Consider the following 14,805-nt stretch of genomic DNA (forward strand, 5'->3'; position numbering starts at 1 on the left):
ACTCTGCCTGTCTGGGTTTTTAACTATCTCATTTAAATCAGATAATACTGCTTTCTCTGCCTAGAGTCAGGGCATTGGAATGTGGAGTATCTGTAGGACCCTTTCAACTCTGAGTAATTCCGCCCCCTTTTCAGTGTGTGTGTGTGTGTGTGTGTGTGTGTGTGTGTGTGTGTGTGTGTGTTAGAGCTTCAGGCTTAAGCATAAGAGTTGGAAGAAAAAGAGGGACTCAGAAGGAAACAATGCATACCCAACAGTGCTATGGCCTCCCTTTCATTTTTCACCCTCTTTTAAAAGTATTTTATCTTATTATAAACTCTGTGCACATGTGTGTGTGTGTGTCTGTGTGGGTATGTACATATGAGTGGAGGTTGCAGCAGAAGCTAGAAGAGAAAGTTAGATTTACAGTTGTTAGTATTCAGGCATCTGTACTGGCCTGTCCTTGAGGTTCTGACAGGATGCGCCCTCAGTGGCAGCCACTAAGAGCACCACCTGTGCACATTCACTATGTTCCCTTTTAAAAAGGGTCCTGCTCACCTCCCATCCTCCTCCTCTCTCTCTCTCTCCCTCTTTCTGTCCCTCTCTCCTCCCCCCTGCTGCTCCTGTCTCCAGAGGCTGGTCTCCCCCCTTCCTTTCCCCCTTTTTATGATCCCTTGCCCTAATAAAACACCCCTCTGCTTGAACCCTGTTGCATGGAGTCTTTCTCTCGAGCCCTGCTTTTCTCAAATTACAACATAGGTGACACCCAGCTTAGGTCCTGTATTATGTATGCACTCCTCTATGGATGAGCCATCTCTACAACTCCACCCCACCCTTTTCATTTCCTTATTTTATGGTTCTGGGAATGGAACCCAGGACCTCCTACATGCTACTGGTCTACTATTGAGTTGCCCCTCCAGTCTTATTTTTTTTTAATTCTAATTTTTTGTTTTTAATTCAACATCTCTTCCACCCCCAAATGGGGGAAACTCCTAGTTAAAGCTCCCCTAATGTCTTTCAGAGTGTAGCTGTGGCCAAGAAAGAAAGGTATTCAAATTTGACTTGGAAGACGGAGTCAAGGCTAAGTGTCCATTGGAGCTAGGGTCATTGTAGGCAGAAAAAGGACCTGGGGCCAAAGTCACCGCGGTCACTCCAACAAAAAACGAGTCTCACCTCCACACCAGCTTTGAAGAAGCACCCTTAAATATCTTGGCGGTGACTGGGTTTCTTTCGGTCACAGAGTCCACGACTTAACTCGAATCTTCTTTCATTCCCACATCTCCCTCATCACACATCCCACACAACCCCAAGGGTGGCTGCTGTCAGGGACCTGCTCTCTGGCCCCATCTCTCGCCTGCCCTGGGTCTCTAGGGGGCAGGGCCCACCTGTGCCTGGGGGCGGGGCCGAGGCGGAGGCGGAGGCGGAGGCGGGACAGGTAGGGTGTAAGGTAATGCTCGCAGGCGAGATAAAGCGCCCTAACTGAAGCAAGTGAGCGCAGGAGCCGGTGGGCACCTAAGAGAGCCTCCCAGGCAGGGTGCAGGAGCAAACGAGGAGGGAGGGAGGGAGGGAGGAAAGGAGGAAGGGAGGGAGGTGGCGGGCCTGCGACGAGGAGAGGCGTGGAGTGGACACTTGGGGAGGAGGAGCCGGGCTCCGCGGTCCGAGAGAGACGGGCGAAGCTCCCGCGCAGCCGAGGGATCCCAGCGCGCGGAGCATGAGCGGCCGGGAGGCTGGAGAGCGATCGGGGGAGACTGCTTGCGCGCCGCCCTGAACGGCAGAGCCGGGTCGGGTCGGTGGGTGCGGGGTTGCCCGTGCTTGGGTGGCCGGGCGGGCGCAGAGCCATGGGGAGCACCCGCGCCGCGCCATGGATGCTGTCCCTGCGCCCGATCAAGCTGCTGAGGAGGCGCTTCCGGCTGCTGCTGCTGCTCGCCGTGGTATCGGTGGGACTCTGGACTCTGTATCTGGAGCTGGTGGCGTCGGCCCAGGCCGGCGGGAACCCCCTGAATCGCAGTAAGTAGCGCCGGGGGCCAAGGAGGTGGCGGAGGTGGGCGGGCGCTCCGGGGCGGGGATCCGCCTCCCCGAGCGGTCTCCAGGTGCCAGCGCCGCCCCTCGCTTTCCCGGGGACCCCGGGACGGTGGGGACAGCCGTGGGTCTCCGATTCTGGCCTGCCCAGGGCAGAGTGTGATCAGGATGCTCTCGGGACTCCCCGAACGCGGGGCAGAGGTTTGGGACACCTTCCACCGTTCTGGACTCCAGCAACGCGGACAGAGAAACACGCGGTTAGCGAGCGCGGGCTCCCGGGCTGCGGCGCAACTCGGCTGCACGCTGCGGTCGGCGCCGCCCCAACTTTGCCCGAAGCTTGCTGGTGTGTGTTTGGCTCCCTGTTTCCTCTCCAGTCGAGCTTAGCGCGGTTCTTTTTTAATCGCACCTCCGAGAGAGCCTCCTGGCCTTCCCGCATCGCGTGCACCACTGTTTCCAAGTACCCACCTCCCGAATGCGTAGTTCTCCGCTCGTCCAGACTGCCTTCTCCAGCGTTTTTGAAGTCCTTGCAAAACCCGCGGATCTAGCAAACTCCCTAGATCCCGCCCAAAGGCGACCCTGCCATGGCTAGATGAATACTTAATTTTTATTTCACCAAAGCAACTCAGGTTTCTGCTTAGGAAAACGCGAGGAAATGACCTTTCCCTTCTTCAATGAATATGATTATCTACGATGACTTTCAATATACTTTTGATGGGCTTAACAAAGTAAAATGCCATTTGGTAACCAGAAAGGAAGTTTCCAGACGGGTCAGGTGCTCTTCTCCAGCCTAAAGTTTTCATTTATCTTCTCCCAGGGTCTCACTTTCCTGTGTTAAGAATCTCAGAGAATACCCTCCTGGTAGATATTTTGGTCAACAGTTTCACCCTTAGCCGGATGTGATGTTTTGTCTTTGTGGCCCAGAAGAAGAAATTATTGTCTCAGTAACTAAGTTTATAGCTCAACCTCTCTGTGGCAAGGGGCATAATATTGACTGTAAGCTAGGAGACTGGCTGTCACACGAGATCAACCTCTGTATGTAGCTAGAGAGCAAGAGGAAAAGAAGGATTGGCCTATGATCTCCAGGGTCCCTTTCAGCTGGGATAAGAGACTGTATGGCCTCTGCCACTTGAGCATTTCTGAGACTAGCGATCTCCGATAGGTTGCACTCAGCCACAGGCATGCATGTAGCCTTACATAGAATTCTTCCTTCCCCTGACCTCAGGCTCTCGCCTCAGGTTTTGTTTTTGTAGAGGGCTTCACAGTACAGCCATCCAGATTCAGGTGGTTGAGCTTTTATCTCCTCCTTGGGACACCCTTTGCCAGCGTGGCTAGTGGGAGACCATATAAATTAGACAGGAAAACCATGCTTTGGGGGCCTGTCCCTCCTCTTCACTTTCCCTCTACCTCTCAGGTGTGCTTTCTTGTCCAAGACCAGGCTCAGCCGGCCATAGTAAGCTTGAACTCTGGCTCCCACCTAGCCTCTGGATCTTGCTGGCTTCTTCATACCAGTTTCTGAATCTGCCGTGTTTCTTTCCTTGGTGGATCTGACTTGTGGGTTTTTAAATTCTTATTTAAAAATTATTATTTTTTCCAAAATGATCCTTCTCTAAAAATATGTTCCCAGATTCTTATTCCAAAATTGACTTAGTGCTTCTTATGGTTTCTTTCTTTCTTTCTTTCTTTCTTTCTTTCTTTCTTTCTTTCTTTTTGAGACAGCTACTCTGTAGCCTAGGCTAATCAGCAACTTGCTGTATTGCAAGCTGGGTTTGTTTTCAAGATCTTCCTGCCTCAGTCTCCCCAGTGCTGACTGTGGGTGTATGCCACATAGCCTATCTTCCTTCCTTCTTTCTTCCCTTTCTTCCTTCCTTCCTTCCTTCCTTTCTTTCTTTCTTTCTTTCTTTCTTTCTTTCTTTCTTTCTTTCCTCTATCCCTCCCTCTCCCCCTCCCTCCCTCCCTGTTTGTTTTTTGAGACAAGGTTTCTCTGTGTAGCCCTGGTTGTCCTGGAACTCACTCTGCTGTCCATGCTGGCCTCATAGAGATCCTCTGCCATCCCTGTGCTGGAATTGAAGGCATGTGCCACCATGCCTAGTCCTTGTTGTGATTTCTAACAAAAGCCCAAGCACTGAGGATCACAGTTTCCTCTTTTTAGATTCTGAGGATTCTAAAGTCCATTCTCTGTGGCATGTGTCCTACTAGTCCTGCCTTCATTCCTTCATGAGGTGAGATTTGGAGGATGGCTGTACTTTGTTCCCCAGTCTTTTTTGTCATTAAGAAGCCCAGATGTTTTTTGTCAAAATTCCCTCAGCGATGTGTCTTACTCTCAGCTCAGAGCTATTCCTCTGGGGAAGGAGTAAGGAATTAGAAATGGAGAAGTAGGAAGGGGGTTGCTAGTGTTCCCTCCTCCATACCCTGCATACCAACCACCACCAGAGTAGTAAAGCTGCCCCTCCCAGCTGTACCCAGGACTTAACCACAGCAACCAGAGCCCCATCTTAGCCTCCAACGAACCACCCTGCCACTCTCTAGTAATCTCTGCCAACTCAGTCCACCACCTGCCTTCCTGTCATCTGTGAGGCTGGTCTCCACTGCCCAGAACCTGTCATTTGCTTGTCCCTGTGTGAGGGTATATTGGTTTAGCACTGGAGAAGTGTATGGAGAATGGCAGTCATAAACTCTAGGGTGGCAAAGTAATGACAGGGGAGCATACTTCCTGCTCCATCTTCCAAAATAACCTGGTAGTTTAAGATATAGATGGTGTGCAATTTGGGCTCCATATGCAGAAAAAGATGTAACCACAATTGGGATAGCTTTAAAGGAAAACAACTGAAATTATTGACAAATAGAAAAGAGTTTCTTGACCGAAATAATGACAACCATTCACTCAGTCATATTTGTTTAATACATAGTTCAAACAAAGCATTGTGCTAAGTCATTTAGATATGGTGATCAAGATATGGTGTCTTAGGTATACTCTTGCTATGATGACACACCAGGACCAAAAGCAAACTGGGGATGAGAAGGTTTATTTGGCTTATAATTCCACTTCATAGCCCACCATTGAAGGAAGTCAGGGTGGGAACCTGGAGGCAGGAGTTGATGCCAAGGCCATGGAGGGTGCTGCTTATTGACTTGCTCCACACGGCTTACTCAATCTTTTTTTTCTCCTTCCTTCCTTCCTTCCTTCCTTCTTTCCTTCCTTCCTTCCTTCCTTCCTTCCTTCCTTCCTTCCTTCCTTCCTGTTCATTGGTGTTTTGCCTGCATGTATGTCTGTAAGAGAGTGTCAGAAGCCCTGGAATTGGAGTAACAGACAGATGTGAGCTGCTGTGTGGGTGCTGGGAATTGGACCCAGGTCCTCTGAAGAGCAGCCAGTGCTCTTAACCACTGCATCTCTCCAGCCCCAGCCTGCTTTCTTATACACCTCAGGACCACCAGTCCAGGGCTGGCGCCACCCACAATCAGGCAGTACACACCTTTAATCTCAGCATTTGGAAGGCAGAGGCAGACAGATTTCTGAGTTCAAGGCCAGCCTGATCTACAAAGTGAGTTCCAGGACAGTCAGAACTGCACAGAGAAACCCTGTCTGGAAAGCATTCACTATTTTTTTCAAAAGTAGAAAGTAGGTATTGCTGTGATAGTTCTGAAAATGGGATACAGCTTTCAAGTAATATCTTAGAAATAGAGACATTTAGGGAGATGGTGAGAAGTCGGCTAAATTCTGATGAATTGGGGTTGGAGAGATGGCTCATTGGTTAAGAGCCCTTGCTGCTCTTGCAGAGGACCCAGGTTTGGTTCCCAGGATCCACATGGTGGCTCCTGATGCTTTTGATTCCAGTACACAGGATCCGATGCCTTTTGGGCCTCTACCTGTATGGCGTGCACACAGTGCACTTACTGATGCAGACAGAGCTCTCACAAGGTAAAATAGGTTCTGATGAGTTGGCTGGAGATGTGGCTCAGCTGGTGGTATGCTTGCCTCGTGTGTATGACGCTCTGGGTCTGAGCCTCAAGACCATGTAGAACTGGATGTGGGGTACACCTGCAGTTGCAGTACTCTGAGCTGGAAACAGGAGGAGTGCAAGTTCAAGGGCTACATGAGACCCTACCTCAAAACAAACAGACAGACAGACAAAGAAGGACCTGAAAGGAGGAAAAAGAAGATTCTGATGGAGGACAGAAAAAAGGCTACTCACAGGCAACAAAGACCAGGAACCAGGGAAAGGTTAATGTTTGGCAATATTGAGCAGCTTTTGGCGATATTTGGCAGTATTGAGCGTAGTAAGATGAAGGTGTGTAGGTAAATGAAGGGTGAGCTACATCCCAGCTCCTGTGCAAGACTTTGAATCTTGTGGCATCTAGTTCACCAAAGGCAGAAATACTGTCATGAGTTCTAGGGTAGGATAACATTGCTGTGTGGAATAAGCAAGGGCTGGAGTAGATCTGCTTAATCATACTATGAGGATGGGTAGTGGTGTTGGAATAGTGGTGTTGGAGAGCTCCTTGCTGTGCCCCATAAATCCTTAAATTCCTGGATGGTAAAAGCTGCTCTGGCCGGGCGTTGGTGGTGCATGCCTTTAATCCCAGCACTTGGGAGGCAGAGGCAGGTGGATCTCTGTGAGTTCGAGGCCAGCCTGGTCTCCAGAGCGAGTGCCAGGATAGGCTCCAAAGCTACACAGAGAAACCCTGTCTCAAAAAACCAAAAAAAAAAAAAAAAAAAAAACTGCTCTGGGGTGTGTCATTGCAGAAATGGTTGTGCTCAGAGGTCCCAAGGTGACTGTTGTATTCAGATGTGCACTTAAGTACTTCAGTATTTTCATAACTGGTACAGCTATATTGATGTGTAGTGGGTGAATAGCAGCCCTGAGCAGACTGTTTGGGGTTCTCCATTCAGGTAGGCTTTAGCGCGTTACATCCGTTTGTTCGTATTGGATCTGGTAAGGCTCTGCCAGAAGGCAGAGGTTGCGCTAAAGTGCTTTGTAGGTTCTTTGCTGTATAATGGACTTACAGTTGGAGTCAACCTGGTGTCAGAGCCAATAGGTGACATTTGTTACGAAGCCAGCGCAGAGAGATAGTGTCCATAGTGTATCCTGGTTTTATTTCAGAGTTGGGTCTGTCATGTTCCTTCCCAAGTACCAGGTTCTACCCTCTGGACACCAAAGTCCTCTCAAGCCTAGGAAACTAATCATCTGTTGCTGCTTCTAAGGTCTGCCCCACATTTCCAGTTGGCCCTGATCATTTGTTATTGGCTTGAGTAGACTAACGGAGGAAGGGACACCAACCAATGTCAGACAGACAAGTTGCTCCCATATCACCACAGCCATTCTACTTGAAAGGATACAAACTTCCTGCAGCAGAAGTAACCCAGGGCAGAGGTAATGTGAGAAGTGAGCCCTGCAGGGAGATGCAAATGAGGCAGATGTGTGGGCAAAGGAGGGGTAGTGTGGCTGGGGAGAAACCTCACAGTGGTAGAGCAGAGCGTTACACAGCACAGCTCCTGCTGTCTGCCACACTGTTCTTTCCCAAGAATCCACTGGCTCTTTTCTTGAGCCTCGCTTGCCTCTCTGTACCTTGACATTTGTTATCATTTGGATGCTGTGGGCCCTTTCAAATTAGTATTCAGTTCTGGACACATAGCAGGCACTCTTGGTACTTGCTTCAATACTCCTGATAACCATTGGGCAGTTGTAGATTTCAAAGCACCAGATAATTTCTATTAGCAGATGTTAATTTATCAGTGACTAGTCCAAAAATAAAACCCAGGAATGCTTGTCCTGTGTACCATCATACACATAATCTCCAATGGCTTTGAATATGGATGTCAAAGATAATTTCGAGGTCAGGGCTGGAGAGATGGCTCAGCAGCTGAGAGCACACAGTCCTCTTGCAGAGGCTCAGTTCCTAGCACCTTGTCGGACACTTCACAATGCCTGTACTCCAGCTCCGGGGCTCAGAGCCTTGAGGGCACTTGGACTTGTGCACATACCCAATCCGTACACATAATTGAAAATAAAAGAATTGCTGGGCGGTAGTGATCACATCTTTAATCCCTGCACTCGGGAGGCAGAGGCAGGTGGATCTCTGAGTGTGAGGCCAGCCTGGACTACAGAGTGAGTTTCAGGACAGCCAGGGCTGTTCCACAGAGAAACCTTGTCTTGAAGAAGAACAATAACAAACACACCAAAACAAAAATAATAGTAAAAGAAAAGAATTGAGCTGCTTATGCTGTTTGAGTGTTTTCTGTCAGGCCAGTGGTATTTGGCAGAGAAGACTGCCCTTGTTTCTGTCCTTTACCTGGACTCCTCATTTCTGTCCTGATGGAGCCAGTGTGTATCTTGGCAAGACATCCCAGCTTCATCCTGTTCTCCACCCAAGGGATCCTCAATCTAAGTTCGGTGGCACTGGAGCTGCCAGACACTGCCCTGTCCTCGGGGCTGTTTCAGGATGGGATTCTCCTACTTTGCAGCACAAGGCCTTCAGAAATAACCGATTTTGTGTTGGTTCATTGGAGGTTGGAAGGTGCACTGCAGTAATTTTCCAGGCCACAGAATCTGGCCTGGCCCTCTAGTGTTGAGCTTTATGGAGCAGAGCAGAGCAGCCGCCATGGAGTTTGCTTTGGAAGGGGGCCTGGAGGCCGTTCTTGGAGTTGCTACGCAGTCTTGTGTCTACCCAGTTCCACCAGTCTCAAACTCCTCCCCTTTAAAAATTTTTCCACAAGCGCTTTCCTTATATCCCAAAATGGTAAGGTTCAAACTAGGCCAGCCATACATTTACACTTTGATGCAGTTCTCCTTTGACCTTTCGATTTACCTAATTAATAGATTTATAGATTAGCACAAAAGAATACTGCTGGGGCAGATAAGTTTGGATGGTGTATATAAAAGGTGTTAGACTGAATGAATAGGTTGTGTATTCTGAGCAAAGTGTGATAGATCTTTAATTTTTTTATACTCTTAGGTTCTGCTCCCCCCACCCCCCACCCCTAGACAGGGTTTCATGTATCCCAGGCTGGCCTCCAACTCCCATGTAGCCAAAGATGACCTTGAACTTCAGATACTTTTGCCTTTACTTCCTGAGTGAATCTGATACCTGGGATTGCAGACATGGTCCACTGTACCCGGTCCTGAGGATAAGCCAGGGCTTCTGCATGTTAGACAAACATTTTACCAATATCTCTAGCTCAGGTTCTTCAAATGTTGGAAACATCCATTAGATAAACAAAAATGATTATCTTAATTATTTTTGCCATGCTGTAGTTGGAGCTATGACTTTGTACCACTATACCCATATTCCTAGCTTTTTTTAAAAAAAGATTATTATCTGAGTGGTGGTGGCACAAACCTTTAATCCCAGCATTTGGGAGGCAGAGGCAGGCAGATCTGAGTTTGAATCCAGCCTGGTCTACAGAGTGAGTTCCAGAACAGCCAGGGTTACACAGAGAAAACCAGTAAAAACCAAACCAAACAAACAAAAAGATTATTTATCTACATAGCTACGTGTTTATTTATGACATAGTTTTACTATGTAACACTGGCTAGCCTGGAACTCACTGTGTTTTACTATGTAACTCTGGCTGGCCTGAAACTCATTATGTAGACCAGGCTGTCTTTGAACTCACAGAGATCCTCCTGCCTTTGCCTTCTAGGCGCTGGGTTTAAAGGTATGTGCATGTGCCACCATGCCCAGCTATTTTTTTTTTATTATTTTAAGTTATATCTATGTTTGCCTGTGGGTTCGTGGATGCCAGAGGTATTATAGCCCTCTGGGAGCTGGAGTTACAGGCAGCGATGTGGTTGCTAGGAATCCAACTTTGATTTTCTACAAGAGCAGTATACATGCTCTTAATTTAATTATTGAGACAATTCTACAGCTCCCAGTTTTTTAAAAAACCTTTCCATATGCACACACATGCAGAGTGGGGGGTTGCTCTATAAGTGCACAGCTTGCTAAACAGTGTATCTGCATAGCTGACCATGATGAATAAACAATCCTATAAGACACTTTGGAATTCACTTTGAATCACTGGCACCAGCATAGATGAACTTAGACTACTTTTATATGTTATATGAATGGGATCATTCAATATGAGATTTATTATAGGAATTACACACACACACACACACACACACACACACACACAGAGTTTTTCTTGAGAGAGTGTCTGGTGTAATCCAAGCTGGCCTCCCCCCCTTTCTTTCTTTCTTTCTTTCTTTCTTTCTTTCTTTCTTTCTTTCTTTCTTTCTTTCTTTCGTTCTTTCTTTCTTTTTTTTCTTTTTTTTGGAGACAGGCTCTCTCTGTATTTTCTTGGAGCCTGTCCTGGAACTTGCTCTGTAGACCAGGCTGGCCTTGAACTCACAGAGATCCACCTGCCTCTGCCTTCCGAGTGCTGGGACTAAAGGCGTGTGCCATCAATGCCTGCCTCAGACTGGTCTTAAACTCACTGTGTACCTGAAGCTAGCCTTGAATTCTCGATCTTGCATCTACCTCCCGAATACTAGTATTACAGGTGTGTGCCACTATGCCTGGCTTTAAAATACTCTTTATGATTCTAAAATTAAGGGACATTTTTTTGCCCCAGATGACAGCTCTGTAGCTGGACCATGTTAAATCACACGCAGTTTCACTGGTCTGTGCTGTGGGCACTCTGGCATATCTGATGCTAGATAACTGTTCCCAATGGCTAAGGAAGGCTGTGGCACAGCCCTGTGGATGTTCCACCAGAGCTGCTGTGAGGGTAGAATTGGGGGTTGTTGCTTTTATTGTGTATGAAGGCCCCCAAAATGTTTCTTTCCAGTCTTGATACTGGAATAACTGTTTGTCTGGAGCAGTTTAGTTTTTATTGGTCAAATCAGTTGCATAGCTACCCTGGTTGGTATTGGAAAGCCTTAGAATTTAATTTTTCCTTCACATGGAGAAAAAACAGGAGGGATTTTATGATTTGTAGCCTGTCCACTTCTTCCTCCCTCCCTCTCTCCCTCCCCCCCTTCCCTCCTTCCCTTCCCTCCCTCCCTTCCTTCCTTCCTCCCTCCCTTCTTCCCTTCCTTCCTTCCTTTCTTCCTTCCTTCCATAGTGGTAGGGATGGAACCCAGAGCCTCACCATTTTTTTTTAAAGACTTATTTATTTATTATGTATACAGTATTTTGTCATGTATGCCTACAGGCCAAAAGAGGGCACCAGATCTCATTACAGATGGTTGTAAGCCACCATGTGGTTGCCAGGAATTGAACTCATGATCTTTGGAAGATCAGGCAGTGCTCTTAACCGCCGAGCCATCTCTCCAGCCCGGAACCTCACATGTTATCGAGTGTTCTCTCTACTACTGAGCTGTGCACCCAGATCTGTATTTTTCTGTCAATTTCTTTCTTTGTGTCCTCCAGCTACCCCGGTTTACACCATCTTAACAGCCTGTGGTTCTTACAAGTCACTTAATTTAATCGAGACATAAAAGAAATCAATGAAAGTGTTATGGTATACATAGGAGCATTTCAAAATTCAGAATAAGTAAATGAAGTCCAGTAAGCTGGTTGGCAACACCACTGGTCACACAATCCAGGCAGTAGCCAGCCAGACCACAAAACTCATTTGTCACATGGGCACTAAATGTTGAGAGGACGACTGAGAGTGACAGATGATGGGGGAGAAGGTCTGTGTCTGCTCGCAGCCCGTGGCTAACAGATCCACAAAGTCACAAACATCAGAGGGCCCTCCCGTTAGGAACACCTGAGGAAATAGCCCAGGGTAGAGCCTTTGCTTGCTTCTTCCTCCAATTTCGTATCCTTTTACCTTTTTTTTTTTTTTTTTTTTTTTTTTTTTAGTTTGTTTTCTGTCTCCCCACACGGCTCAGGCTGATCTTGAACCTGTGTTTATCTTCTGAATGTTGAGACCACAGGTTTGTATCATCAACCTACCTCCATCTTCTGAGTGTTGAGATTATATGTTGGCGTCATTATATCCAGCTTCTGGGTTTTTTGTTTGTTTGTTTGTTTGTTTTTTTAAGAGGAAAAGGCTCTCACTATATAACCTAGGCCGGCCTTAAAATCACAGAGATCCTACTGCCTCTGCTGGGATTAAAGGAATACGACACCATGCTTGGCCTCCGTTTCTTTCAGACCATGATTTTGTGTCATCTGGCAGAGGCTATGCTGTGTCCTGTAGCATGAATTCTAATTTTTTTTTTTTTTTTTTTTTTTGGATTTTCGAGACAGGGTTTCTCTGTGTGGCTTTGGAGGCTGTCCTGGAACTAGCTCTTATAGACCAGGCTGGCCTCGAACTCACAGTGATCCGCCTGCCTCTGCCTCGTGAGTGCTGGGATTAAAGGCGTACGCCACCAACGCCCGGCTCTAATTGTTCTTAATAATAACAACTCAGAGTCAGATATTGGGGTTAATGCTGAAGATCAGAGAAGCAGAGCGGCCAGTCACTAGAGAGTTCTCACCTCCACCAATGCTCAGACCAAAGGGGCGATCCTGTCCTCAGGCTGCTTAGACTGCACTGCTTCAGACTAACTGCTGCTCAGACTGCATCTCTTGTCTCTTCCAGGTGACCAAGTTTGACCCAAGTATGCCAAGTATGATACCCTCAGGCAGACATAATGCAGGCAGAACATCAATGCACATAAAATAAAAATGAAGAAGGAAGAAAGGAAGAAGAGAGGGGAATAGAGAATAGGAATAGAGAAAGAACTTCCAAGAGATTTTCTGTATAAGCACCCAGGAAATTGAATAATGTGTGTTTTTCAATTTTCAATTTGCAAATCTTGAATGGTAAGAGAGATGATTCATTTGAAAGCTTAAGGGAAAATGTCTATGGAACATTTATTTTTTTGTGTGTGGAGAGCTGAATGGAATAAAGCCTTGATAGTTCCTGGAAAAATGTGGAATTTGAAGACAAGTCAGGTTTTAATCCCAGTTCTGTTACTCACCAATTTAAGACCTCATGTAAGATAATTATTCCTTCCCAAGTCTCCAATGCCTCATCTGGGTCAGAGGTCATACTGCTTTTCTTCTTGCAGTGAGATTAATGAGCCTACCACACACAGGTGCCTAATTAGAGGTTGCAGAAGTTAAGTACTCAGTGAATGCTGGTTCCCACCACTTCCGCCTTGAAGTTTCCAGTCTGCGAGAAATGGAGAATGCCCCGGCAGGCCTGGGTGAATAGCTTGTATCCCTCGACTGGTCCTTTAACCAAACACTTCTTCGGGTTAGCCTGTGACAAATCCGTGTCCAGCTCCAAGCATTTGCTAGGCCATCCCTGCTCAGCACGACTGGACACATTCTCCAGCCACTCTTTTCCTTCAGGATGCTCAGTATTGAGTCCATATTTCCATCCCTGCTACAGGCAAATGTTTGCATTGAGTTGGGAGGTTGGTCAGCAAAGACTTCTGAGAGACTGAGCTCTGTTTGGCTGTAGTGGGACAAGAACGCATAGTAGATGGAATACAACAGCCTGTCATGCTGTATGCTCTGGGGTACATGTTGAGGACAGAAAGCACTGGAAGCCAGGAACATGCACAGTAATCTTAAATTTTAGCATGAGAGTACACGCCTTTAATCCCACCACAGGTAGGGGCAGGTGGATCTTTATGAGTTCAAGGCCAGCCTGATCTATGTAGTGAGTTCCAGGCAGCCAAGGCTACACAGTGAGACCCTGTCTCAAACACTAAAATAAATAAAAATAAGTTAAATCTTAGCTCTGACTTGCTATGGATGAGAGATTAGATAAAATCAATTTATTTTAAATGATTAAAAGCAAAGGCAAATAAAATTTTTGAAGGGACTGTATTAATTTCTTATCGCTATGTCAAAATACCTGTTGAAAGCAATTTAAGGAAGTATAGTGGCTTACGTCGATTGTCAGCTTGACACACCTGGGGAGAGGGACCCTCAGTTCAGGAATTGCTTCTAGTGGCTTCCAGCAGACATGTCTGTTTGCTTCGTGATTGTGATTGAAGCAGGAGGTGGTGTCATCCCTAGACAGGGAGCCTGGGCTATATAAGAAAGATAGATAAGCAAACCAGAGGAGGCAAGCCAGCAAGCAGTGTTCCTCCATGGTGTCTGCCTCCAGGTTCCTACCTTGGCTTCCCTTCCCTGAATGATGGACTGTGACCTGTTGTTTTTAGCCATAGCATTTATCTCAACAGCAGGAAAGTGACTAGGATAGGAAGGAAGGGTTTATTTTGGCTAATAATTTGGGAAAGACATGGTGACAAGGACCTGAAGACAACTGGTCACTTTGTGTTCCCATTCAAGAAACACTGAGAGATGAATGCTGATTCTCTGCTCGCTTTCTCCTTTTCATTAATTTTGGGACAGCTGCACATGGGAGGGGGCCACCCATAGTTATTTGGGCCTTTTCTCCTCCATCCAACCTTTCTGGAAACACTTTCATACTGTGTACAGGTATGTGTCCACGGTGACTTTAAATTCAGTCAAGTTGACCTTGAAGATTAACCATTAAAATGAGGCAATAAATTTAAACTAAAACTATATAAAATTTTGAAGGTTTTAGCTTCATCCCCTTTGGGAGTAGGCTTGGAACTCATCCATGTCATTTAGGAGCTGAGGGAACTCGAACTCACACACATCCTGCCTGCCTTTGCCTCCCTAGTGCTGGGACTAAAGGTGTGTGCCACCACCACCCGGCCAATTGTCTAATTCTTAGTGGTGGCTGTTGTACCAGGGCCTCTGACAGAGGTCATTTCTAATGTGGTCTCAATTCAAGCAGTTGCCTTGAAGATTAAAGGTCTCTCTCTGCTGAGATCCCCTTACAAATACTTTTATCGACCCTTTCCAACTTGTCTGCCAACCTGAGTTCAC

At 46.8% G+C, this 14,805-nt stretch overlaps 1 protein-coding gene across 1 annotated transcript in view; it reads left to right on the forward strand.

Moving 5' to 3' along the window:
• The first annotated feature begins 1,814 nt into the window (after positions 1–1,814).
• B4galnt3 (beta-1,4-N-acetyl-galactosaminyltransferase 3) overlaps positions 1,815–14,805 on the forward strand; it is a 96,336-nt gene continuing 83,345 nt past the window's right edge. The window contains exon 1 of the mRNA XM_035448945.1: positions 1,815–1,983. Coding sequence (XP_035304836.1) covers positions 1,815–1,983 — 169 coding nt within the window. The remainder of the gene's footprint in view (positions 1,984–14,805) is intronic.

The sequence above is a fragment of the Cricetulus griseus genome, chromosome 8, assembly GCF_003668045.3.
Source record: "Cricetulus griseus strain 17A/GY chromosome 8, alternate assembly CriGri-PICRH-1.0, whole genome shotgun sequence".
Classification (NCBI taxonomy): domain Eukaryota; kingdom Metazoa; phylum Chordata; class Mammalia; order Rodentia; family Cricetidae; genus Cricetulus; species Cricetulus griseus.